Here is a 26,923-nt window from a genome sequence, read left to right as displayed (position 1 = left end):
GTCTGAGCGCTGTGTGGCCTCTGGCTAGAGGCATCTTGGGAGGGAAGGATCCTCTGGGGCTGTTTTGCTTTGGGATCAGCTGAAGCCTGATGCCTTCAGGACCAGCCCGCAGATTTGCAAGTCAGATGGGCTTTCTGTCTGGCAGGTGTCTGCATGGCCAAGGGAAATTAAACTAGAGGCTCCAGAAAGGATGAATGTGTTCCTCTGCTCTTGCAGGAAGACCCTCAGGGAGAGCGCGCAGGCAGGATGCCCATCTGCCGCAGCCGTGTCAGGGTGGTGGGTCTCATTGCAGATCAGATCCTGTTGTGGGAGTGGGTCCAAAGTCAGTGCGGAGCTCAGCAGGCTTTGGACAAAACCGGTTACCGGTGAGCCAGAGACTGGGAAATCTGGGGGATCTCAGCCACCATGTTTGTTTTTTCATTATTCTTAATCCCCCAAACCCACAGACTTCCCCATGTGTGTGTGGGTTCGCACGCAAGCGTTGCTGGAAGCAGACAAGGTGTAGGATGAAACTGCTTGGCCGAACTTTGAGCTCGCTGGTGCACAATGGCTTTGTCCAGGTGGTACAAAGGCTGATTGTTCTGCTTGGGGGAAGTTTGGCTCAGCAAGGTGGGGAGCGAGAGAAAGGGACAGTGCCGAGAAAGAAAGATTACAGGAGTGCTGTTCCTTGTCCTCCTGTGCAGCCCTCGCTGGAACCTGGTTTCCAACTTGCCAACATGGGAGAGGTTGCAAACTAGCTAGAAAAGCATGTTTTGGGGTGGCGGGTTTTTGTTTGGTTTGGTTGGTTTTTTTTGAATACTGAAAACGCAAGTATTTAAGGGAGGAAATGAGCAGGGGACTCCGACTCCATAGTAAATGCAACGGATTTCCCTTTATCGCTCTTCCTGAACGGTGTGTGGGAAGCAAACACAGTCATCTGAAATTACTCACGAAGGTCTAGGGTAATGCATTTCTGGCCGGTGCATCATCCACTGTGAATTTTCCCCTCTCAAACCTGTTTGGTCAGCTACCGACGCTATTTTGTTCTCGTTCCCTGGTCCAGTGAGTTCTTTTATCTAACCCATCCACTGCAAATAATCACACTTACCACCGTCTTGTTAGCTGAGCCCCTTGATTAGAATATTTGCTCTTCTTGTGCTCCATTGGTGAGTTACATGAGTCACAGGGTACAGTTGGTGCTCAGGGATTGGAGAACTAATGTTTACAATTCAGATGTTCTCAGAACTTGAGCTAGCATGAAAACTCTCAAAAAAACCCCATGGGCTGTTTACCACATCAAAGAGGTTCAGCCCCTTTCAAGCTCAGATTGAAACTCAAACAAAGAATCTTTCATTAAGTTCAGAAATGCTTGGAGAATTCTTTGAAAATTATTATTTTTTAATTTTTTTTAATGTGATAAGAACCTTCGAGTTTCTACTGAGGATAGGATTTGCAAGTACTAAAATGCATATAATGACCTAACTCTTTGTAGTATTTCCAGTACAAGTAGGAGGAGAGAATGGCGAGAACTGGTCCCAGTATAGCTGGTCTGAAAACACTGGTACTTATCACTTGCAGGAGAAAATAATATTATCCATCTGTTATCACTTCTGTCACATCTAAGGCAATTTAGCGAATGTGAACCCATCCTGGAGAGGGCAGAGATATGTGGGTACCTACTCACCAGTGAATCCAGCCCATCATTTTAATGCTGCCAGTACAACATTTATCATTTTGCTGCTCCTCAAGGACAGTTCAGGGAGCTGAATGCAGGAGTGGCTGAATATATTCAAATGACAATCCTTCCCACAATGAATAGGAGGTTTGATGGTGTTCTCTAAAATGTGGAAATGACCCAGGTTTGTTAAATTGAATGGAAAACCTGGGGCATCTCCCCTTCCCAACTGATCATTCAAAACGCTGTTGTTTTTTGGGACCTAACATTTCATTTTGAGCAACTTTCAGTATTTGGTGTTATTGTGGTTCTGCGTCATGCTTTTGGGAGAGCTCAGAACGATTAGCTTGGCTAACTGACTTCACCTCTGGGACACGACAAGTGTCACAGCCCTCGTGTTTCCCAGGGGCTGGCAAACCCCAGGCTCCAAAATTCTCTGGCTGGAGCTTTGCCAGGGCTTGGTGCCTTCTCCACAGGAACTGTCATTTGCCTTTATTGGCCTCTGCCATAATCGGTCTCCCTTAATTAACGGCAATTGGCAATTCATTTATATACAGTGAAAATGTGGAAAGAGGGAGTTTAAACTGAATGGATCTTGAGGAAACTCTTTGAGGCTTTCTGCTCTCAGGCTGACAGAAGGACCCTCCTGGCAGCATAGGTGCTAGGGAATGCGTGGGGTCGCATCACAGCAGAAGGGGCTGCACCAGGCGGACCTGCTCCGATGCCCCGCTCGGTCCCTGATACTGGCAGTATCTTCTTGGCCTCATACCGTGCTAGGTGCTGTGCAAGCTTGGAATAAAGGAGCTGGCTCAAAACCCTACTCGTTCAAACACAATGTTTTCACCTGCCTTAGGGTTTGGTTTGTTTTGTTTTGTTCTGCTAACTGGTTTGGTGAGACAGTCGAGGGCCACAAGGACGGTGGGATTTGCTGTCCGCACCTGAAACCTGACCTTGCTTTTCCCGGACGTGCATGGGGTATTGGGTCTGCCTTGCACCTCGTACTGGGAAGAACAGGCTTTTTGGTCTGTTTTATGGCGTGCTGAATGCCAGGAGGACTTCACAAGCCCCAGCAAGCAGCGGATGACTCACTCTGCCTTTGTCAGACCCTGCCCAGGGAATGTGCTGCTTTTCTTCTGATCAGAGGCGGTGAGGTGACGAGTGTAAGCTTTTAGATGGTTTGAATGAGGCAGAATGAATCCCACCCATAACCCGGCTGGGGAGGCTCCCTGTGAGCTCTTAACAGCCTCTCCCCTGTCACGCTTGGTTCAGGACTTGTGGCACGGATGTGTAACCAGAGGGGAGCCAGAAGACTCAAGGACAAACAAGCCCAGAGTCCTACGGCCATGGCAACACTAGGAACAGGTGGATAAATTGGTCCAGGTTATCCTGGGGAGGAATGGTGACATCTGAGAGCCTCCGTCTTCTCAGATTCAGGGGAAGGGGTGTGCTGGAGCAGATGCTGCAGCCGAGGAGAAGTGGAGCTGCAGGTGGGCCTGCTTCTAGTTGGTGGTACCAGCAGGGGCTGCACAGCTAGCCAAATTCAACTGTTGATTATATGTATGCATAAACTGGGGAACGCTTGAGTTCCTGCATGGTTTGGTGGGGGCTGTGGTAGCTCCAAGCCTCTTGATCTTGCAGGAGTTGAAAGAACATTGGATCATTTCATCTTTCTAGAAAAAACATCCAAATCGCTGTACCAGCTCATGCCAAAAGTCCGCCCAGATCAGCCTCCTGCCTCCAACAGTGGGTGCACATTTGGCTTGACAGAAAACCTCCAGTTGGCTTTGATGGGCTTGACCACAGCCTTTGCCGAGCAAGAGCAGCTCAGAAATAGAAAGCTGTGTACGAAGACCTGACTCCTTTAAGTCCTCATGTCTTCCTCTCCCACACTTTGAGAGCTTCCCTCCTGCCAGGGCAGAGTGGGGAGCAATGGGTGAGGAGAGGCTGCTGTCCCCGTTTCCCCACCTGCCTTCGGGCTCCATCCAGTGCCGAGGTTGGGCTTGTAGGGGAAACCAGTGCGGAGCTACTCTAATATCAAACTGGGACCCCCCCACCCTCATCTGGACCTGCCTGAGACTGGATGGGCAGAATGGCCCCTGTGTTCAGTGAGGCCTGGAGATAGTAGGCTGGGCCAGGGCTTTCTCCAAGCTCCGTGTCTCCAAGGTCTACCCTGCTAGTTATTTTTCAGTCCATTTATGGCTTTATTTTTATAAAGGTTTCTGCTTGCTTTCTTAAAGCCCACCGGAGCCTGGCTGTTCCAAACTGCTCTTCTTCCAGGCACTTGACCTTGGAGTTGGATGAGGGTGTTTTTCCTGGTTTCTTTGGCCTTTGGGATTGCTGACTGTAGTGGCATGATTTCTGTGATAAATAACCAAGGTAGATTGCCTTTGAGTGAGCCTTTATCAGTTGTCCGAGGAAAGGAATAGCAAACAGAGTCAGCAAGTCTGCTGGAAATGTTGCTGCCTACTGGCTGAGCCAGAAGGCCAGCCAGGCTCTCAGCTGGCCACATCTGCCTTGATCGTGGCTTTAGGTCTCAAGGAAATTCTGTGTTTCTGAGAGGTGACAATTACCTTGGGTAATTCAAACACAAGGGCAGAAAAGAGTAGAGCAACAACCCTTCAGAGCAGCGTGGCTCAGCTCCTGGGCCACCCACGAGCTCCAGGCAGAAACCTGGAGAAAGGGTGTATCTTTGTCCTGCTCCAGGAGCTGCTTTTGTAGGTGGAAAGGTGTGACAGCTTCAAGATGGAAAGCTGCTGGGATAGATCGCCTCTGGTGGTCTTCCTCACTCCAGAGACTTCCAAGACTCCAGAGAGAGCTTGCACAGAGACTTCTGTGTAGATGCACACTTCCCAGGTGGCCAAAGCTAGTGATGATGACTCTTGCCCCTGCCGGTGATGCAGACACAGCTGAATGCTCAGAGAGCAGCACTAGTTTCTTGGCATTGCTCCCAAGCTCTTTCAGACAGAGCAAGGAGAGGAGTCCATCCTGGGCCTTCTGCAGCCCAGCACCCACCTGCGTAAGCACAGAGTTTGGCCCTGCTGCCTGCAACGGTGCCTTGTTATTTACAGCAGTTAAATATTTGGCCCTGTGTGTACTTGAAAGGAAGAGTCCTGGGGGTTTCTTTGCTAATCCCGTTTTGCAGAGAGTTCCAGAAGACTTGAGGAACAAACAGAAAATAACGTCGATCGAGGTCAGTATCAAACCCAAATGATCAGAGAAACAAATATTTACTCAGGTCAATATTTAACTAGGAGACAATAAATGCTGATATTGAACCAAATCTGTATATAAATATGGTCTATTTATAATGTGTGCCTTTAAAGGGGTACTGCCAGGTACTTGCCATGGGGTTTGATTGATGATTATCCTCCCCATTGTTTGCTGATTCCCTTGGAGGCTGGAGTTTCATGCAGGTGCGTGTATGAGAAAGCAGGCTGTACTGCGTAATCCCAGCACCCTGACAGGAGGCACAACCGTTGTCCCGCACATGCCTGTGCTCGGGGAGGGTTCCTTGCCCCGAGGTGGGGGGCTCCTGCCGTTCCCCTGTCCCTTGAATCCCCACGCCCCAGGGTTGTGCTGCTGGCTGACCTTCCCTGCGCAAAGCTGGCTATTTTCTTGCACCCCTCTCCTGAAAGCTCTTTGCATCTCCAAGCAGCACAGCATTGCAGCTGGGGCTGGCTGTGAGCGAGAGCCTGAGACCCAGCTGGGGAAGGGGAGAAGTGGGCTTGATGCCTCCCGGCACTGCAGAGCAGGATACGGGGGCTGCGGCCAGGCAGGGGCTAGCGCAGGGCTCAAGGCTGCCAAGAACTGGAGAAACTCCTCTCCTGTCCTGAGCCCTTTCCCCCACAGCCACTCCCTCTGCCAACTTTACAAGCTCGTTGCCTGTTTAGCAAACATTGATTTCTCTCCTTGTTCTCTGCTGCTGCCTGTGTGGTGACAACATCTGATGTTTCTATGGCGGTTTGCTATTTATCAACTTCAGATTAGAAAGTGTTTAATCATGGGAAAGACACGTCCCACCTCCTGCCTTGACAGCCTGCAGTGCCTAGCACTCTTCTAACGATGCTCGTGGTGAATCACTGGCAAAATGGCATGGTTGGCTCAAGCACCATTTTTTTCTGTTTCCTCCCAAGAAATGTTTGTCTTGAACTCTACGTGTACTGATCCATGTCCTGATAATGCCTCCCCTGCCTTTGACAATATCTGAAAGATAGATAGAGGTCTCCAAGGCAGGAGGTTCCTGTAGGATTTATGAAAATTGGCAGATGGTAGAGGGGGAAGACTCATGTCAATGCCTATTAGCCATGGGAGAAGCCACTCTGGAGGAAGCTGGGGGAAGCAGGGCTTCATCATCTGCTTTCTTCATAGAGCAACTGGCTCAGTTTTTACTGATCTCACCGTGCTGGGTGCTTTCCAACACACAGCTCTCCGAGGCTGCTGAGGTTTGCCCTCAGCAAGTTGCCCTCCAGGGGATTTTGGTCACCAGGTCTCTGTTCAGATGTGCCAGTGCTGAGTGTAACATGGTCCTGCTGGTCCAGTAACACAAACTGGTGTCCAGTGGCCTTGTCTGGAGTGGATACAGTGCTTATTCTAACCTTTCCCTGATTAGTTTTTTTTTTTTTGTTTGGCTTTCTTTTCTATGGCAAGTTGAAAAGACCCTCCTCCATAGTCAGAAATGGGTACTATGACTTTGAGGGGAAAACACTGCAGGAGTTCAGTGCTTTTATTGTATGACAGGCTATTCAATGGGGCAGCATCTTATTGGCTTTCCCTTCCTGGCCAAACCAAAGATCCCAGTTTGGACACCTCTAAACTACAGAAGTTTTGTTGATGTCTGATTTGCCTGTATTTCTGCTTTGCTGACTTTTAAGCTACTGATGTATGACTCCTATGATGGCTGCTGGAGCCCTTGTTGATGCAGTTAGTGGAGTCTCCAGACCTTGAATCTCACCCTTGTCTCCGATGATTGCAATGATGGCATTGCTAGTGAGTACAGGGGAAACTTGGTCGCTGAACCCACTGAAGATCCAGTGGCTCTTCAGCTAGAAGGTCCCGGAGGCTTTCTGCATCAAGGCATGGTGGGTATCTCTTGTGGTATTGAGATAAACTGAGCTCCCTGGCTATGTGGTAAGTTCAGTCCTCTGCAAAAAAGCAAAAAAATGGTTAATCACCTGCCTGTGGCTGTCAGACAGGGTGGAAGGGATAGGCTGATTGTTCCAGGTCATTGCTGTCTTGTGTGAGCCCACCACAGTGTCCTCAGCTGCCCTCTCAAGAGCTGCCCCAGACAGGGCTGCAGCCTGCTGCCAGGACCTGCCTGGGGCTGGCCCAGGAGCCTGCAGAAACCCTGTGTCCATAGGGCTTCCTCCCGGCGGGGCCCGCTTTGCCCTCCGTTGCTTCTTTTGTATTTGTGCTGCTTACCATGGCAGGTCTTGAATGCAGACTGCTGGAAATGTAGAGCATTTTGTTGGTCTCCTGGTGTGGCTGATCTCAACATGAGGGATCCAGTGGCTGGACCACCACTTGCAAGCTCAAGCATTACCTGCAAAGGAGCTTGTCTGAAGTATATGGGTGCTTCTGAAGCTGTTTATTCCAGTTGGTGGGAGTGATGGGACATAGCTTTCAACCCCAATGCCCTTGTAGCTCTGACCTGGCAATTTCATATTTAAGCATCTCATGCTTCCAGGCATGAAGACCACATGGAGAACAGTGGCTCTCCAGGGATGGCAGCTGTCAGCATCCCCAGCCTGTTTGGCATCCGTCCTTTCAAGGCCATGTGGCTCTGTGGTCTATCATGGCCTTGCAAGGAACATCCTCCATTTAGATGCAACTTCCAGAAATACGAACACCCCAAATATGGGAAATCTGAGCCCACTGAGTTGGTTTTGCTGGTTTTCTGTGAGCAAGAGGGAAACCTGTGCTGGTTTCTAGCCCTTGCTGGTCTGACTGACCAGCCTGACAATATGTGCATGACCCCAAACTGAGAGGGCGAGAAAAGGCTTTACCACAGTCTTGTTGAACAAAATAAGTGGTAGAGGTTAGGGTGATAACTAGTGGTTGTGGAGGAGAAAATGAGCAAACTGGAAGCGAGCAGAAGGATGTGGAATGAGAATGGGGCACAGGCTGACGCTGAACCCACAGAAAGCAGATAATTACTGTTTTGGGGTTTGGAGATAACTCTTCCCCTTTACTTGGTGCTGGAGTACTGTAGCCTATTTTGAGCACTGGCCTTGGAGAAAGAGTCCAAGTCTGGGTGAGAGATCTGAGAAGAGCCATCAGCCCTCTGTGGAAAGCTGGGGGGAACTGAGGCAGGAGAGGAGAGGTGTGCAGGATGTTTGCAAGCACGCTGTAGTGGATGTGAGGAACGATAAAAGAGATTTAAATTCTGGCAGAGTCTTCCCATGTTGGAGATTGCGAAGCACAGGAATGACCTAGCTGAAGGCCAACTGCCGAACAGGTCCCTGGGGACCCCACTGCCAGGGGTGGCTGGGCTGCCTGCTTCTGTGCCTGATGAGGTGGGATTCCCCCAAGTTTGTAGGAGCCTGTCAGTGGGGTGATGTTGAGAGTTTCACCTCTGAGGGGCTGGATCTAGCTTGTTGTGCTGCCACACATCTGCCGTGGTTCATCTGAGCCCAGGTTGTGTGGCTGAGGCTCTTCCTGGGGAAAGCTTCTCATACCCTTGCTCTTGCAGATGCTGTGACACAGGGAGCTTGTTAGATGTTGGGTAGAGGAGTTGTGCCTGAGGCCCTGGGCATGCAGCTGAGCACGGTGTCTCCTGGCTATCACAGCACCTTGTGATGGGTGCCTGTTCCAGGGGGTGGGTGCCCGGGCTTGCCACAGCCCCAGGTCTGCACCAAGAAAACCCCCTGTACATGACTTGGGTGGGTGAATGTTGTGTTCTCAGCCCTTGACACCTGCTCTGGTGGTTTCCAGCCTGTTCCCAGGACACAGCATGAATGTTTCTGCCCCACCCTATGGTAACCTTTGTGGATGGGAGCCCCATGGGAACTGGGAGAACTTATTGATTTGACTGGGCTAAGAAATCTCTGAAGGTCTTTGCGCCGTGCCTCAAAGCCTCCTCTGGAGAGCTCTGTGTTTCTCAGCTATCCTTTCTCTCCCCGTGAGAAGCCCGGAGTTCAGCAAACCTTGCAGCCAGGCCGAGCTCTGCCCGCATTCACCGAGAGGCCGTCCTCCTTGGGCAAGCTCCAAACACCGCGGCAGATCCCGCTCTGCCTCTCGGTGGGGATTAAGATGTAAAACCAGAAACTGGCTCTGTGAGCCGGGGGCGAGTCCCGGCTCATCCCTGCAGCGGGCTGCTCTGTCCCTCCTCCCACCCCGCTGTGGGACAGGTGGTGTTAAACAGGAAAGGAAAACAAAAAAATAAAAGAAAAAAGTATCCCTGTCAATGAACAGAGTGGTGATGCTGAAGATGGGGTGCTGCTCCCACCTGAGGGCAAGAGGAAAATGGAGGTGATCCCTGCACAGGTTGGGCCAGCTGAGCCCTCGCCTGCTCCTCCTGTGGCATCTGGGTCCCATCATCACACACAAAGCCTGGGGGTGGGCAGTGTCCCCCCAGGCCGGGGCAGGGGGCTGGGGGGTCCTTCCAGGTGCCCTGGGGCAAGCATGGCTGCCGCAATGGGTCAGGGCTCTACCCCCTCGCCATGGGCCCTGCTGCCTGCTGGTGTGAGGCGGAGGCAGGGTGCTCTGGCCACGCGCTGCCAACTGGTGTGGGCAACGGTCCCCTGCCTCCATGTCAGGGAGCAGGGCCGGTGGCGGGGACCGGCCGCTGACAGCTGGAGGCCCCGGGGCTGTGAGGGGCTGGGGAGCCGGGGGGTGAGGCCCTCCATGGCCGGGGGGTGGTTGAGGAGGCTGGGGGGGCTGCCCCACTAACACAGCTCTGTCTGTCCCACAGCTGCACCCGATGAGGATGGAACAGCGGATGCCACCGCTCATTCTTGAGGTGAAGCACTTTTCTCATTCCTTCCTCCACATGCTTCTGCCCCCTTTGGTGAGAGGTACCGCTAAAGCCCCTGAAACACTGAGCCAGGATTCACCTGGCCCCAGTGCGGGCCCCCCAGATCCACGGGCAAGGACATGGCGGCACCCGGGCCGCGTTCCTCCCGCTGGTGGTGTCTCCACCTGTGCAAGCCAGCCCGCCCCCGGTGCAGCCATCGCCTTTGTGGCTTGTGTGTCTCCATTAACTGGCTCCAGAAAGGAGCCATGAGTGGCAGCCAGAGACACCTGCACTCGGGACACTCGAGCTGGATCCCACCCAGCCATGTCAGCACCGAGTCGTCCTCGTTGTGCTGTGCGTGGGCCTAGGAGCTGGTGTTGGATAGAGGACGGGCTGGGGGTGCTCAGGGCATTAGGTGCCAGCACCGGGGGCTAGGATTGCTGGGCGTTTCTGGCCCACAAACACGCAAAGTGCTCCTCTGTCCCTCTTCAAAGGATGCTGGGCCCCTCGGCCCTGTAGGACCCGTGTTACCACAGGCTGGGTGCCAGCGTGGGGGGCCCTCGCCTTCCCAGTCCTGCGTACCCCGGTGGGGCTGCAGCTGTGGACAGGGCTGGTGTCCTTCCCTGTCTGGTGCAAACACATTGCTTTCGCTCTGCTGACAAGTTGCCCCTTAACACCCCCCTTCCCCAGGACCCCGGGGCTGGTACGGCTGAGAAGTGGATTTATCAGGCTTTAGTGGAATGCTAGGAAGAAGACTTTGCTCTGCAGGTAGGGGTGGTTGTGAGAGAAAAGGAGGCTGGGAGACAGCGAAAGGGGGAAAGGCAGCAGACAGGGGGACTCTGGCTGAGAATGCAGGTTTTGGCTCAGGAATTAGGGCCCTCCATGCCTTTCTACATTTCATATACCTGCCTGGTTGCCTGCCATATAAGGACCCACTGGAGTTGTGGAGGGGAGACCTTCCCTTGGGAACTGAAGGTGAGAAAGTTAAATGCCAGAGATAAGGGAAGTGTAGAAGTAAAAGGCATCCAACAACTTTCCCCTGCCCCCACTCCTGGCAAGTGGGTCACTTCATTGCTCAGGTATGTACGGCATTCCGAGTCTCTGGTACTGCCTAGAGCAAGCTGACTCCCAAGGGTAGCAGCAGTGTGCCAGCATGGGTGCGCAGGGTTCAGCTCCAAAGCTCCGGCTTGGTTCTCCCTCAGGCAGGAACCCAGGCTGGATGCTGCAGGGGGGAGCAGAGAGATACATCAGGGTTTTGGATGAGCCTTCAAGGACTGAGTGGAGGGTCTCCGATTCTTCTCCCTGCTCCTGCTGATGCCTTAGCTTTAGGGTATGCCTGAGCACAGGTTTCCTCACTGGAGCGTGGTGGTGGGGGTTGCTGGGTTGCCTTGAGAAAAGGCGGTTAGATGAGGGTGTGACACAAAGTGAGCTTGTAGTGTCAACAGGTAGCTTCCTTGAATGAGGGCAGGTACTTTTCAGGGCCTGCACATATGGTGATGGGTGGGATTTACAGCGCAGTGTGTACACACACACCAGTACAGCGAGCACAGCGTAGAAAACACAGTCCCAGTGCAGCATGCTCAGTTCCAGTGCAGCGTAGCACTTCCAAGTCCAGCTTCTCCAAACTTCTACCTGTGTAAAAGAGGGTGTATTTGTGGCATGTACCTGTATTTGGGTGGAAGCCAGCTTACCCGTGCGTTGCCAGTGTGGCTTGCAGAGGTGCAAAGGCTCTTTGAATTAGCTGGAAGCGCAGGTGGTGTGTTTCGCTGGAAAGGGCCAGGAAATCTCTTGGATCCCGTCCAGCTTTGTTAAGAGCAACGAAGTTGCAGCAGGGATGACTTTGGCCCATTGCACTCCAGTGACATAGTTCAGAGCTGTAAAACCCTCGGCTCAAGCATGCAGGGTGTGGGGTGAGATCAGCTTGCTCTCCTGAAGTGCGCTGTAGGCTCTGCCAGGGAAACCTGGTGATTTTGCCAACTCCTCTACATATGAATGAGTCTACAAGGGCTTTGCAATGAGCTTGACACATGGGTAACCACATAATTAAAGGCTGTTAGCTTTATAGAAGAGCATTAGCACTGGTATCCTTAACCACAGAGAGCAGAACTTGAGTCCTCAAATGCCACAGGATGAATTTCCTAGTGGATTGCTCTATCAGGTTGCTGAATGATTGAGCCTGGATCCAGTGGGATGCCACACCAGACATGAACCAGGAGGGTAAGAAAACTGGCAAGTGGTGGTTGTCTGAGCTAGAGGTCCTTTTAGCTTGGAGGACCCAGACCTGTAAAAACAGCTTTACAAATCTAGAACTAAACCAAAGGGTGGGTGAGGGCTGAGTCACTTTACCAAGATGGTGATAATACGCCTGGCAGTTTCCGTTTTAGGCTCACAGTCCACTGAATTAGTGGCAACTTCACTGAGATTTCTGGGGCTACAGCCAGAAATTCTCAAGTAACTAAAGATATTGTCCTAGAATATTCTCGGCTAATTAAAAGTATTGCCCTAGAATAAGGTGCAGTACATCTCAGGCTGTTGAGTTTAAAGGAGACCAGAGTCACCATGTCTAAGGTGGGCTGCAGATCCAACACGCCCAATGTGTGAGGCTGACCGGAGCAGAGTTTCTGATTTCATCCCATTTCTAGTGTTAAATTCTCTTGTTTGTGTGACCAAAGCTCTGTACCTAAACCTTGTCTCTTCTTTATCAGGCTGTATTTCTCTCCTAACTGCATCCTCTGCCTAGCTTACCCTTTGTTATCAGTGCAGACAGGTAGGAGGAAGGTGGGACAAAGGACAGTGATTCACTCCTGGGGAGTCTGGCTGAGTCAGAGACTGAAGCTAAATCACTGCAGCCTGTGACTCTCGGCTCTCTGTTTCCTGCTAGCTGAAGCACTTGTTGAATGCTGGACTCCCACCACCAGTGTGTCAAGGGCACTCTTCACAAGTTCTCTTGTCTGTGTTTTTTGCCATAGGCACGGTCCGAAATGGATAAGTACCTTTCAAATGAGGTGCCACCCATCCCGATGATACCAGACAAGAAGTACCGCCGGGAGAGCGCCTCGGTGGTGGATGAGTACTTCTCCACAGAGAAGCCCACTTCCACGCCGTACAGCGTCAACATCAACGTGATTCTGCCAGACACGACACACTTGCGCACTGGACTTTACCGGCCACCCAAACCCATGACGCCATTCCCACAGATCAAAACAGAGCCTGGCACCAGCTTTGCCCAGCCCTGCTCTTCTGCCTCGGGCTCCACGCAGACCCTGCCCGACTTCACCAGTGTCTTCAGCATGCCCCAGTCAGTGGCAGTGAACAACATCTTCATCAAGCAGGAGATGCCCTCTGAGATCCCCTTATCCACCAATCCACAGCAATCCCAGCTTTACCAGATGCCTCTTGGCAACGGAAGCGCTGACATTACCACTCTGACATCTTCCTCCAACAGCACCACAGCCATCAACAGTCTCAGTGGCATTACCATGTCCACAGGTAACACCATGTCCAGTGTGGTCCACAGACCTGTCCAGCCAGGAGGGCCAGTTAAGCAGTACCCACATGTCTCCCAGGGACAGGGAAACTTCAACATCTCAGGGCAGTTCTACCCTGCTCCAGGGGTGAACCTCCCCCCTTCACCCCCCAACTCACAGCCTGGCAGCCCAGAAAATCAACCCGAGCTCATCAACACCATCTCTCCCCCACCATCCTATGAAGCCACTTTTGGACTGAAGCTAGTCCAGTCATCCCAGGTCCCTCCAGTCCCCAATGGCCTTGGGACCCTCTCCCAAGGGCACATCGTCATGCAGACCCCCAAATACAACAGACGCAACAACCCTGAGCTGGAGAAAAGGAGAATCCATCACTGCGATTACCCAGGTATGCTTATCGTTGATGTATTGACTTGGCTTTGGCAGGGGTCTCTTCTTGACATGCTGAGGCTGGGGGCTGCCCTGGGCCTCTGCAGGAATTTAATCTGAAATCACTTTGTCTGCATGATGAAGGGAGCTATGGAGCTGGGTGGAGAGGCCCAGAGAAGTGGAGCTGCTACCACCACCAAGGGAGCAGAAGATGTCGATCCTGTCTGCACTAGCTGATGCCTTTTTTCTCCCCTTCCCTTTCCCCTTTGCACTCTGGCAAAAGCAAGCCTAACTGCGAGGCAGAGAGCTCCTGCAATGCACAGGGATGCTCCTGGAAATCTGCTGCCTATTTCACTCTGATCTTGCCTAACCCTGAGCTGCCACATGCTCTCTGCAGGTGAAACCATGCTGGCTTTCTCACCAACCTTTCCTTTCCCACTCTCCCATAATGGATGGCAAACCATCCAGTAATTTCCATGAACAGCCTTTACGGTCCCCCTCTGTAGCCCCAATTCCTTCTTCCAAAGAGTCAATAAGCTGAGTGTCTCTGTCATATCCTTCAGTGGCTTCATAGAATCATTTAGGTTGGAAAAAACCTTTAAGACCATCAGGTCCAACTGTATTTATGTAGCTATGTAACGTTTAACTTCATAGCAGTATAACTCAGTTAAAAAACATAAAGGAAAAACACTGTGATATCTTAATTGTAGATCCGGTATAGATGTGGATCTCCCAAAGGCATTTCAGGGTAATGATCAGCCCAGAGCTGAGGCTGTTCCCTGTGTGTCACCTCATTGCATGAGCGTGTCCATCTAAAGACCTGGGATACCTTGGCGGGAGGAGATCTCGCAGGGCTCCCTGCACTGTGCACAGAGAGCTTGTGGGACCCACAGCTGCAAACGCTCGTTCATGCCACACGGGAGAGAAGCAATCGTGTCCCTCTGGTGACTCCAGTGCCAGCAGCGTGAGGGCTTGAAAATCACCAGCCCTCGTGCAGGGACACACACCTCCCGCCTCCTGGACGGAGCCCCAGCCATCAAGCTGCTGGGGATCAGCAAACAGTTTTCCCATGGGGGGGTGTGAACTGAGGAAAGTAATTTCCTAACTGCCTCCTGCAAGATTGATGTGCTCTTTCCCTGGCACAGGAGTGGCTGTCGTAGGTCAGCCTAGAGGCCTGTCTAGCCCAGATCCTGTCTCCAGCAGTGACCCAAGGAAGTGTACAAGAATATGAGATGTTAGGGACATCCTTCTGTGCTCGCACCTTCCAGCTCTCTGGCAAGCTGCAGATTAGGGATTTTCTGAGCCAGAACCTGCATCCATGTACTTGTGGTTAACAGCTCGCGCTGAATTTTTTTACCTTCTGCTGGTTGTGGTGGGAGCCAGACGAAGGCTGTAAGCAGACCAGTGCTCTGAGACAGACCCCTCTGCTCTTGTCAGAGCAAGAGTCTCGTCCTGCAGGATGCACTACCACAGCAAAGCTCGCCTGTTTGCGGCAGGATTTTGGCCTGCGTGGAAAGGCAGGAACACATCTGTGGTGCAAAAATCCCCCCGAACAACCTGTGCTGAATAAACACTGGGTGGCTCGATAGTGTGTACGTGCAGAGACAGAGGAAGGCTTCTTCTAATACTTCACAGTGAGGTTCAGCTAGAGGTGAAACCAGTCGGGACTGATGGCAGGGGCAGCAGGTCTTACTGACGTGGTCTGCCTGAGGAAGCGACAGGAGGCACGCCAAATTCACACCGGTAACCGGATGAACAGGGGAGACCTGTTTGCAAAGCCCCGATCCAGGTTTCCAGGTGGTGGGCTCAGCACTTTTTCCTCTGCGTGCTCATGGGGAAAGGAAGCCCAGCCATGCCCTGCTCTGGCTTCTTTTCTGCTGCTCCTTCTAGCTTTGGGAACTGCTCTGGGTGCTCAGCTGGCTGCGCTTCCATGGCCAGCAAGGGGGCAGTCCTTGGGCTCATCCATACTTCTCTCTCTTCTGAGTGTAAGGGACCTCCAAGGCTTCAGAGCATCAGAAGCAAAATTGAGCTGGGTCACCAGCCCTCACCCCTCCTGCCGCGGGGAGGGGCAAGGCAGCAGGCTGCTCCTGCACCTCTGAGTAGGACAGGACGGAGAGCTGACCTCCTGCAAGAAGCTTCTTTAGGCCATGTGGAAACACCGGAATGAAAAATACGACTATGTTGCTTATGCAGGTCATAAAAATTCAAATTCATATTTTAATGTACTTGTCAAAACACGATGCAGCAGGGCCATAAAGGCAGCATAAGAAGCTTTTCGAAACTATCTAACTGAAATGAGGAACTTGCAATGATTAATTTTAAGACACCTGTTATTGAAACTTCTGCCAAAGTCACGGTGTTTCTGTAAGAGCCTTTCTTTGATTAAACCTCTTGTTGCTGACCTTCTGAAAATACTGCCCACTGGCTTTATTCTGGATCCTGAAAGCCAGGCTCTGGCTCCACAGCGTACCTGGCATTTCCCACTTCCCGGAATGTTTCTACCACTTCTGCTGGGGCTGAAACTATTACAAAATACATCTTTCCTCCAGCCCTGTGGTAGTAGTATCACTTACGTCTTGTCTGGAATCCAGAAAAGACAAATAGCAGCAAAAAGCTAGCAGCTAACAGTGGTGAATTTAATGCTTTCAATCTGCCTTGAAGACATGGTTGAGGAAGGGGGGATTTGAAAGTCTGTGCCTGAATCTTTCCCCTCCCTCCCAATTCCCAGTACCCATGCCCATGGGTGTCAGGATTGCGTGGCAAAAGATGGTGTGTTGTAAAGGTCTGTCTGTCCTGGAGGACAAATGCCCTTGAGTTACTGCTGAAACAAAACGGGCGTAGCCAGGCTTATTTGCATAGATGCCTGGAGTGCTTTTCAGGCCTGCTCTGTCCCTAACTTTGAATTCTGGATTTGTTCGAGCACGGGCCCCTTTCTCACAGGGAAATTGTCTTTTCTGGTTTTGCAGGATGCTCAAAAGTTTATACCAAGAGCTCCCACCTGAAGGCACATCAGAGGACTCACACAGGTAAGAGCGAGCACCACATCATCGGGGAAACTGCCAGCCTACACGTTTTATACTGTGCCTGTTAACAGGGGTGATAACATAGCTGATTAACTTAATCTAGGGTGGTTATTGGGGTAAGGAGCGTGGTTAAGTCTACTGATGTTAATGTTAAAAAAAGTCCAATGGCTGCACTGGTTTATAGCGAGTGTACACTGCTGCGTGCACTTGCTTGCCTTCCGGAGGGGTGGTCTAAAATTTAGGAGAACTCTTGGAGGCTCTCGAGTCTATGTATTGGGAGGAGGTGTCCTCAGAACCTCTATTACTCTGAGCTCTTCCTTTGAGATCTCTCAAATCCTAGCCAGGTCTGTCCCTGCTTAGCCTACAGAAAGATTCCATCAAGGCACGTGATGCATACATAAGACCTCTGAGGAGACAAAGGCTGTCTCTTTTGCGTCAAGGGCTGCTGTGGTTCCCAGGGAGAGGAAGGAACCCCTGGCTTCTCCTTGTGTACCAGCCACGTACACCACTCGCACCTAGTGGTTGTCCCCTTGGCAGCTGCCAGTGGTGTATCGCTGGGGCTGCCGAATACACCAGTACAGGTACAGGACTCTGAATACACGTAACAGGAGGGCTCTGAATACATGTACAGAAGGGCTGTGCCCTCATCCCTGAGGGCGAAGGTGCCATGGGCTGCCCTTGCTGGTGTAAACAGGGTCACTAGCACAGGGGAGCTCCCACCACTCTCACCACAGCCAGCTTCCCTGGGGTAAACCTAGCTCAGTGGCACTCGTGCATTCAAGCACGGGTCTTCTCATTAAGGCATTTATTATACCTGAAACTTTATCAGATCCCCAGGTAGTCCAGGAACCATCAGTGCCCTCATAAATCTCTTTTATAGAAGGGCTGATCTTTACTGAAAGCAATTAAGCTGGCCCAGAGTTCACTTTTCTTTTTTATTAACAACGAACAAAACCCATCCTGAGGCTGGGAATCAGTTCTTGCACTTGGCTCTGTTCCGTTTTCATCTTATCAGTCCTTCGAACAAGCCAGCAAAGAATTTTTCTTTGTGCATGAGGTACAATATTTTTTTGGCAGGGCCTGGGTAGGAGCAGGCTGGAGAGCGACACGGAAGGGGTGGAAGAGAGGAACAGGAAGGACATTGTCCCAGCTCTGAGAGCTGGTGGTGATAAGCATTTGTCACAACAGCAATTTGTATTCAGGGCTATGGCAGGGCTCTCGCTTTAAAATTGAATATCTCTTTTCTCCTGTTCGGAGCACAGGGCTTAGCTCTGTGCCTGGGGACGTGACCCATCTGAGACAGGCAACGTCCTTTCAAGTCATGATACGAAGATGTATGCAGGCAAACTTGGGCAGTTTTTGAACCCAATAAAATGCAGTCATTTTTCTAGGTTTCCCAGTAATTGGGCTGGAAATCCAAGTGTGTTTGCCTCCTTCCACTTCACTTGCTATAAGAGGGGAGGGCAGAGCGATGAAGGAGGACGTGACCCGAGTAGGCAAGAAAACTGGTAGCGTTGTGGGGTGGGTAAAAAGAAGGAAACCCAAAATGGAGAGCCATACACAGGCAGGCTTGGGGTGTCTGTGTCCAGTTTTTGAAGCTTTGCATTTTGCTTTTGAGGCCTCGACCTCGCTGAGCACAGCACCGGAGCTGGAACAGCAGGGCCATCCCAACTCCTGCCAGCTGAGTAAGCTCGATGCTGCTTCAGCCCCATCACTTGAAGGGTTAATAATGCCCTTTCTCTCGATTCCTCGCCTGATGGCAGCTGGGCTGAGAAGTACATGATCTCCAAGATCTTTTCTTGTGGTTTGCCCGTTGCTATGGGCTGGGCTGTATTCATCTCCTGGAGACACCATTCATTTCCTGGGTGCCATTGTGAGATTAAATATATAACCCGGTGGCTGCTCACCCGCCTCCCGGGGGTGGGAATGCCAGTTTGGGTCCTTTGTTTGAGCTTGCCCTGCCGTGCTGTCCTGGGAGATGGAGCCAGCTCGTGGGACAATGGAAAGCATTTTGTTTCTATCCTGGAGATCAACCTGTTATTGTTTGAAACTAAAGGGCCTTGGTAGGGTTGACCCAGCCAGGTGACCTGGCTGGGACAATGTCTGTGGCTGCACAGTGCAAATCCCGTCTTTGTCTTAGCATGCTAACACAAACCCCGAGATCCCCAGCATGCTGTAAAACATCCAGTGTGCTGCTCATAAATTGACTTTAAGTTCCCCATTTACCTGAGCCATAAAAAACCACATCTCTCCCCTTCCTGTGGTGCAGAGCCCAGGGGTTTTTTGAGGAGCTGGAGATGATCTTGGTGCCCTGGCTCCTCCAGGGTCATGTGTTTGTGCTTTCATATTTTGTCTGGTGCCTGCAAGACACTGTAGGTGTTTCTGTGGCTGAATATTTTCATTTTCCTGGCCAAATGCACCGCCTGCCTAGCACACAGGCTGCAGGGAGGAACAGCCGTTCACTGGGAAACGTGTCAGAGCACGACATACATGCCTGTGCACGCATGCTGCATGTGTACGTGCATTCATGCCGTGATGGTGTGCTCAGCAATTGGCCGATGAAATGGTAAATATTTGAGGTCGGGAAAGTCAGCACATTCCCTGAACTCTGCCTGCTTGTTCAGGCTGTTAAGAGTGAGGGCTAATATTTGAGAGCACCACACCCAGGCACGGAGAGGGCTGCAGCCAGGGTTCAGCCCCACAACCTGGGCACACAGGCAGTTGGAAGAAGGCACGGGCTTTTCCAGCCCAATTCCCAGCTGGCCAAGAAGTTGCACAATTTAATTGATTTCAGTTCGGGAATAGGTGTGTATGGATGGGAGGGAGGAGAGGGCAGAGGCATGACGTCACCTAAATGTCCTGTAGAAAACAGTGTTTTGTGTGAGCTGCTGCAGGGCTGAACTTTGAGGCAGAGAGGGTTAGAAGGTGCTTTCAAAGATGCGAGGTTTTGAGGAAAATCTATATGGCACGACCCCCTTTCTTCCTCCTGATGCTCCCCACACCTGTATGAGCAGCAACACTTTCCTTTGTTTTTTTAATATATTTTATATATATATAAATAAATATAATTCTTAGCTTTTTTGGGTTTTTTTTAATAGATTTTTTTTTAGCCAGAAATACTCCAAAATCCAACAGGAACTTGAACAGTACTAGGAACCAAGCCTAGAAAGCAAAGCGGGGGTGGGGGAGGGGCACACGGACAAGCCCTGGTTTACTGCAGCTCTGTGACTGATGATGGTCCCGTGGTAGCTATGGGCTGTGCTCAGCAAGCACACCCTGGGAGCGGGAAGCATCAGCGTGGCCACGAGCCCTGTTCGGGGCAGGGCAGCCCTGGGTGCCCCCCCCGGTCCTGCTGGAGGACGGGGTGTCTGGGAGGCAGGGCAGGCGCGTGTCCGTGTAGGCTGTGGCGTGGCGGGGCTGTGCTGTGCCCGTGACCTGTGGCTCTTCCTCCGCAGGTGAGAAGCCCTACAAGTGCACCTGGGAAGGCTGCGACTGGCGCTTTGCCCGCTCCGACGAGCTGACCCGGCACTACCGGAAGCACACGGGTGCCAAACCCTTCAAGTGCCTAGCCTGCGGCCGCTGCTTCTCCCGCTCCGACCATCTGGCTCTCCACATGAAGCGGCACCAGAACTAAGAGCCGCCTACGTTTGCCACTTCTCCAAGAGCAGCTGAAACTCTTTTCCTTTTCCAACGGGCCTCTCCTCTTCTTGTACATAGGAACAAACCCATGCTGTGATCAACCGGCAGGGGTGGCGAGCAAGCCCCCTCTGCAAGCCCTGTCCCCAGCTGTTTCTGGTTTTAAAAGAAATCTCATTAAAAAAGAGTTATAATTACAGACTGATCTCATGACGAGGCTCCCGGCGGCACTGGAGCGATGGACCTTGGATTCCAAAGGGCTTTCTTCCAGCAAACCTGCTATTTATTTGTCACTCAGGAGCAACTGTCCTTCGTATCTCAAGCTCTTCGGGATTTTTTCTACCCCTTTTCAGGGCGGTCTCTTCGGTGAGCCTGAGGAGGGCTGTGATGGGTTGGTAGCCTGGCTGTGTGTGAGAGGTCCCACTTCAAACTGTCAGTGCAAGCCTCTTGGACTGCCCCACGGCATGGCCGTGATGTGGCACCTTGCCCCACAGCGTGGCTGTGGCACCTCTGACATGTGGGAACAGCACATGCCTGGGGCTGTTTGGGTTGACAATCCCAGTCTCCATGGGGGCATAGAAGAAAGGGCCTTTGACGTACTCACCTGACAAGCCTCCGAGCAAGGGACAGCACAAAAGCAGATGACAAAAGCCATCATCTGTGTCCTGTTGAGCCCAACTGTGGCTTCCTGGCAGCCAGCTCGCTCGGAGCTGCAAATATCTGCCCTGCTTGGCCAGGTTTTTTGGTTGTGTCCTTAGCATTTCTGCTTCCGAGATGAATTTTGACTTCAGACGTCTCTGGGTGAACCAGCATCAGTCTTAAAACCACCCAGGGGACTGCAAAAAAGCCGCTGGTAAAGCTCTGGTTTGCCATAATATGCTGTGCCTTTCTCAAAAAGCACTGGGCAGGCTCTGCTCAAGCCTTGAACATGCACACAAGGAATCAGCCATCAGCAATCACACCAGCCCTTTGCTGTTGCCATTTCATCACGTTCAGGCAGAAAAGAAAAAAGCATCTTTGAAACAAATTCCAATAAATCCTGCTGTTCAGATTGTACTCATGTTACCTACCTCACAGGTTCACCGCCTTGGGCTCCGTAAGGCACTTTCCCTCTTCTTCTGTGGGGTGCCGTGACGTGTGGGGCACATCAGCCATTCTTCAAAGGCTACCGGGGGTTAAACTTAGGCAGAACAAGAACCAGGCCATGCCAGTTTAAACAGCAGCCGTGCAGGTAATAAATAAATCAGGAACAAATAATGGGCCCGGTGCCTTCAACAGAATATTGATTTCCTCTACGCCGTCATCCTCTTTTATTCTTGAACAAATTTAAGTAATGCGCAGACTGACGCGTGTCTGCAGCAAGAAACGAAAGGCCACGCTGAACCAGGGCACCTTGAGGTGGTGGAAATTTGACGGCCACCCCTCCCTGCTATTGCCAAACTGCGCATTAGCTGAAAACTGCAGCTGGGTTCCTCGTTGTCCTTTTCCTTGGATAAATAAAAATGGTCACACCTGCAGCACACGTGGGCAGGAGAGGAGGGCAGGAAGGGGGTTGGGGGGGCACATGGTGTGACGTAGGCTTTGGAATGGATAACGTGCCTGGGGCTGGTGGTACAGTGCTGCAGTGAACCCTTTGTGTGGCTCTTTGGCAAGAAGCCTCCTCCTTTCTCCATGCCACCAGGGAGGGTGGGAATGGAAGGGTGAAACTGGGCCGCTGAACTGCTGGGAGCTGGCTTGGGTGGCTTTCCCCAATGGTGTATGGGAAGGGCTTTCCAGACCTCAGCACTAGGGTCTTGGCCTGGCTGGAGGTTTTGATGATGGCACCCTCCTGACACCATGTTGAAGTGAGGATTGGAGAGTCTGGCTTACAAATCAGCTTTTTCTGACCATGTGCATGTGCTCCACGCCTGTTTTCCAGCTCTTTCATTGCCTGTCATCACAGCTCGCTGGGGATCGGCAGGTGCTGGAGCAAATGGGCTTGTTTGCCATCTGTCTTGAGGACTGTGGGGTCTGGCTCCTCTTCAGGGCACAGAGCAGGACCTTGCCAATGCCACCACTGTGACCTGGGCTCCTTCTTTTTCCCACCTCACCTTGGAGGTTGGTTGAGCCATATGAGTGAGAAGGGTGTGCAGTGCCATCTCCCCCTGGAAATATGGGAGGGTATGAGTAGTGCACGGCCTGAAGCAGTTTGACTTCTTGCTTCTACTTAGAGATGGGTCTGGAGAGCCTCAGGGAAGGGCTCTGATTATGGAAAATCCCCCTGGAGAACGGCGGTGGTGCAGGGCGTAGGAGCGTGCGTGTCTGCCGGCGCGGGCGGGTTGAGCTCACGTCAAAGGAATTTCAGAATAGTGTGGAGATGCCTCAGCCAGTCTCCACCAGTGTCTCCAGGAAGCTCAGGCTGGCTTGGTGGGGCTGGTGGGGACCCAACGCAGCCATGCTGGGACCTGCTGGGCTCCACCCCGCTCCACTGGCAGCCCTTCAGCTCCTCTGCGGGGTGGCCCCTGGCACGGTGAGCCTGTGGCACCACCGTCCCCAAGCCCCCTGGGACCCAGTACTCCCCAATGGCTGTGACTGCACCCGCCGTGTGGGAAGATGGTTTTTTTTTGGGGTGTCTGTTGTGGTTGAACCTCCTAAATGTGTGAGCCAAGCTACAGGCCAGAGGGTTGACTCAGCCACCGTGTGGGCCATCAAGCTGGTCATGGGGTTAGCCCTCCCCCAGGGCGCTCTTAGAGGGCTTTCATGACCTCCCCTTCATTTTTGTGGAGAAGGAAACCTCCCTTGTTGCCCCCCCCGCCCCCCCACCCCCCAGTTCTCCCTCCCCTGCTGTGCCGATGGGGCCCAAATCCTGTTTGCTGAAAAAAGTACAAAGCCAAAACAACCAACAGGCAGCTTTAAATCTTAGGAGAATTTTAAATAATTTTCCTGATGATTTTTTTTTTTTCACTACAGATCTGCTCATCCTCACATAGACTACGTGTGTGTGTGTATATGTGTGTATATATATATATATATATTATTTTTTTTCATTTGATGGGGGGGCAGAGGAGGAAGTGTCTTAACAAAAAGAACACTCCAATCCAGTACTGCTTCCCAAGCAGCACCACTGGTCTGTATGCAAAATGCTGACATGCAAATGTTTTACTAGTGCAAAGGCAACAATTTAAAAAAAAAAAAAAAGACTGAAGGAAAACCACAACAAGCCTTGGCTTTTGTTTCTCAGTTTTTGTGTGTGTACAGAAGTGCCTTGCATTTCACTGCAGCTCTCAGTGGCCGAGGGCAGCTATTCCCCAGGAGACAGGGAGTGATGCTGGTGGAGCAAAGCCCCTCTTTGCTACAGGAGGGATGGCTTGGAGCTGAGCGACATAGCTGGGCTGTGTGAACCCCAGCCGAATGAAGGTCCCTCCACCCCCAGTCCCCTGGGACACTTAGGTGACAGAGACATTGGACAAGCATTGCAAACCCGGGAGCTTTTGCAAGCCTGTGCTAGGTGCAGAACAAATGCCAGTCTGCTGCGCCTGTATTGTAGTGTGGGGGGGAAAAAATAAATTGCTGTAAATAGGAAAAGAGCACTGTATCGCTTCGCGGGTCTGCGTGGATTGAAAGTGATTGTTTACTGTCCGAGATGAACACAATGTGAAAAAAAATTGGGACCTGGAAAACTTGGGTGGAAGATTTATTTTTCCAGTGATGCTTTTGTTTGTTACATAACGCCCCCCCCCCCCACCCCCGAACCTCCCCTACAACTATTAATCCATCTCATATTTTGTAATAAAATTTTATCACACGGAGATGTGGCCTTTCGTCTGTTCCCTCCCATTGTAAATGCTCTTTTTGCCTTTACCCACTGCTACCTGTGCGTGTGTTGATTTTACAGGCTTAAGAAAGGGGGAAAAAAAGCTTTTTTATTAGGTTGGCTTAGGAAAATGGGCGTCTGAGCAAGGATCTGTACATGGCATAAGCCTGGAGTGCCAGGCAATGCTATTAGTGTTGTTACATGGCCTAAGCTGGTGCTTTGGAGGAACGGCGAGCCCGTTCTCAAACCCACGGTGCAATGCCGTGCAGAGAAAAAGGAGAGTCAGGACACGTCTGGGTTTTAATCCTCTCTGCCTTTACTATGTGCTCCCATTTTTTGCCCTGTGAGGGGAGAAGGGGGCACTGGTGGTGGGAGCCTCATCCCTCCCCGGGCCAGGCAGAGGGGAAGCGAAGTGGGGGACAGGAGGGAGTGCTGGGCTGGGGACACAGCGCGCAGGATCCCTGCTGGGTGCCCTAGTGTGTACGGACACGCATTTGTACGTAGGCAAACAGGCAGCAGGGGTTCAGTGAGGGCTGTTGAGCTCAAGCCTTTTGCATGCACACGCCTGCCCGCACATACGCAAACACCTACCAACACCCCCATCCCCCCCTCTCTATACAGACTGAACTGAACAGCTCTTTGTAAGCTGTTCCTGGCAGGATCCCACCTGCATTCTCCAGCATCTTCTTGGTGACCACTTCCCGCAGTCCCCTCCTGGCCTGGTTATGCCTGCAGGATTGTGAGTTTTACTCCATGTTAAAATCAACAACTCCCTATTGTTTTCCAAAGGTTTTGCATTTCAGCTACATTTTTCATAAAGAAAATCCTCTTTCCCTACTGATTAGGTTCTCTTAGGTCGAACTGCATTGCGATGCTGTGGCAAGTTGTTTTACATCCTTCTCCTGTGGCTTTTAGACCTGCTGGCAGTCCCCAAGCACCGCACTGGTTTACTCTCCAAGTCTTTCTCCTCACTTGGCTGTTTCCAGATTTCACCATCACTTCAAAAAATAACTGGGGGAACGTGACCTAATTAAGGTTAGGGGGGCAGGCAGGGCAGGACGTTGAGGACACCTTCTCTTGGGGTCACCTCCCTGCAGTCGCAGAGTTTTGCTGCAGATCGCCTGTGCAGAGCCAGAGGGAGCGCTGGGCAGTGCGGCGTGCCTGGGCAGGATGCGGCCGCAGCGCTCCATGGCGTGTTTGATGCTGGGTGCTGCAGCAAACCTGGGCATCCCATAGGCAGGGGAGGTCAGAGAAACCAGCACCAGGAACCGATCCTTCCCTGCACAGCTGGCAAAGGGGAGAAGAGACCTGTAGTTATTTGTTGAGTTCAACTCCTGAACAGCCTCAGTTTTACCTTTGCAATTTTTTCTGCTTGCAAATAATGTCAGAAGTGGAGGTGGCGGAGGAAGGGGATGCTGGCGGGGACCCCCATCCTTGTGCATGGGGATGTCAGAGCCACCTGCAGCCAGGGAGGGAGGTCTGGGACTGGAAAAGGGATGGGTACTTTGCAGAGCAAGGTGTTAGGAAGACGTGGGCTGCTGGCTGAAGCTGCTAGGGAGGTCTGCGGGCTGAGATCACCATGGACCCATCGTGGACTGACTGCTAGCTACAACATGCTTCCTTTGAGGCCATCTCCTGCCCTGCACATATTTGTGGAAACTTGTGTGTAATGTTTGGTTTCATGCTGGCCAGTATAGATGGAGCCAGGATGCTATACATCTTTGCTAAACACATTCCCATGGAACACCTGAACACCTCTTTGAACCCTCTGTTTCCACCCAGCATGTCCTTTGGCACGCTGTTGTGCTCTGGACTTTGCTCTGGCCAAGCTGTTCCTGGCGAGATCACTGCGATAGCGAATAACGGGAGAGATCTGCCATGACGTCAGGAAAGTCCAGAGAGTGGCTCTTTTATTGCATGTGAAACTAAAATGTCCTTTCTCAACAGAGCTACATCAGGGGAAACTCCAGAGAGGGCATCAGAGGAGAGCGTAGATGGGGCTGCCATGGCTGCTTCTCCTTGGTGGCACTGCTGTCATGTGGGATGGGGACATTCCTGTCCCAGAAGGGCTTCCTGTAGCCATGGGCCACAGTGCATGTGTGTGTGGAATTGGGGGGGACACACAACTCAGGGGGTGGTGGGAGAGGCTCACCCTTTGGGTCACTCAAGCTAAAATGCTCCTGCAGGAAAGTCCCAGTCAGATTTCCAAACCACCTTTTTTGGAAAACAGCCTGCTGAGCCCACCCGCTGCTGCGTGTTCGCCTGTCCCCACCTCCATTGCCAAAAGTGATTTGTGCCATCCCCAGCTTTGAGGTATGGGCTGGCTGGAGCATGGTGGTGGTGCCCATGGACTGTCACTGTTGGAGCACAGGGCTGCGTATCCCCTGGTTCCCCATCCTGACCCTTTCCCAGCCCTGGTCCTTTACCCTGGGGGTGATGATGCTCTGTTTCACCACATGGCATCACGGACCTGAGAAAGGCCTGCTCCACTCTGAAGGTCACCTGCTGACCCAGGGTGATGAGTCCATCTCAAAGTCAGGCTGGGATGTCCCGGGAGGACACAGTCCCTTTGGGTGCTGGGGAGCTGTTTTGTGTAGGGCGTCCCTGAGGGGGAGATGCAAGACCCTGCTCAGGTCCCTTTGGATCAGCTCTTTCCCTGAAACACAGAGGAGAAGGCAGCAATTAAAAATAAATCTTCTTTCTCCAACCAGTGGCAAATCTGGGACACAGCTCAAAGTGGAGCTGGAAGTTCAGGCTCATCCCCCAAAGGGTCCTCAGCAGAGCAGGACCTCATCCTGCTAAAAGCCCTTCTCTCTGCAGACCTGGCCAGGGAGAGGACCCCCGTTACTCACCCCATGACTTTCACTGCCTGCTGTGTTCCCCCAGCCACCAGTACTGTCTTTGCCTTGTTTGTGCTCCGGTGATGAAGCAATGCTGCTGTAAAACCCTGGTTCGATCGCATTGACTGTTCCTGCGCAGTTATGGGGCTGTTAAAGGTGCAGGAATGCCAAG

At 51.9% G+C, this 26,923-nt stretch overlaps 1 protein-coding gene and 1 long non-coding RNA gene across 2 annotated transcripts in view; one reads left to right on the top strand and one right to left on the bottom strand.

Annotated features, from left to right (window-relative positions):
• LOC121097437 (Krueppel-like factor 5) overlaps positions 1-21,174 on the top strand; it is a 26,795-nt gene extending 5,621 nt beyond the window's left edge. Inside the window, exons 2-5 of the mRNA XM_040614451.1 lie at positions 9,564-9,611; positions 12,575-13,478; positions 16,426-16,485; positions 19,938-21,174. Of these exons, the coding sequence (XP_040470385.1) occupies positions 9,564-9,611; positions 12,575-13,478; positions 16,426-16,485; positions 19,938-20,116 (1,191 nt within the window). The 3' untranslated portion in view covers positions 20,117-21,174. The remainder of the gene's footprint in view (positions 1-9,563; positions 9,612-12,574; positions 13,479-16,425; positions 16,486-19,937) is intronic.
• Positions 20,165-26,923, bottom strand: LOC121097439. The gene is made up of 2 exons (XR_005830958.1): positions 26,764-26,923; positions 20,165-25,198 (listed from the first exon to the last, which is right to left on the bottom strand). It is a non-coding gene; the product is annotated as an uncharacterized LOC121097439 (long non-coding RNA).

The sequence above is a fragment of the Falco naumanni genome, chromosome 14 (genome assembly GCF_017639655.2).
Source record: "Falco naumanni isolate bFalNau1 chromosome 14, bFalNau1.pat, whole genome shotgun sequence".
Taxonomy (NCBI): domain Eukaryota; kingdom Metazoa; phylum Chordata; class Aves; order Falconiformes; family Falconidae; genus Falco; species Falco naumanni.
Note: the sequence above shows the minus strand (reverse complement) of the source record. Positions and strands in the feature narration are given on the sequence as shown.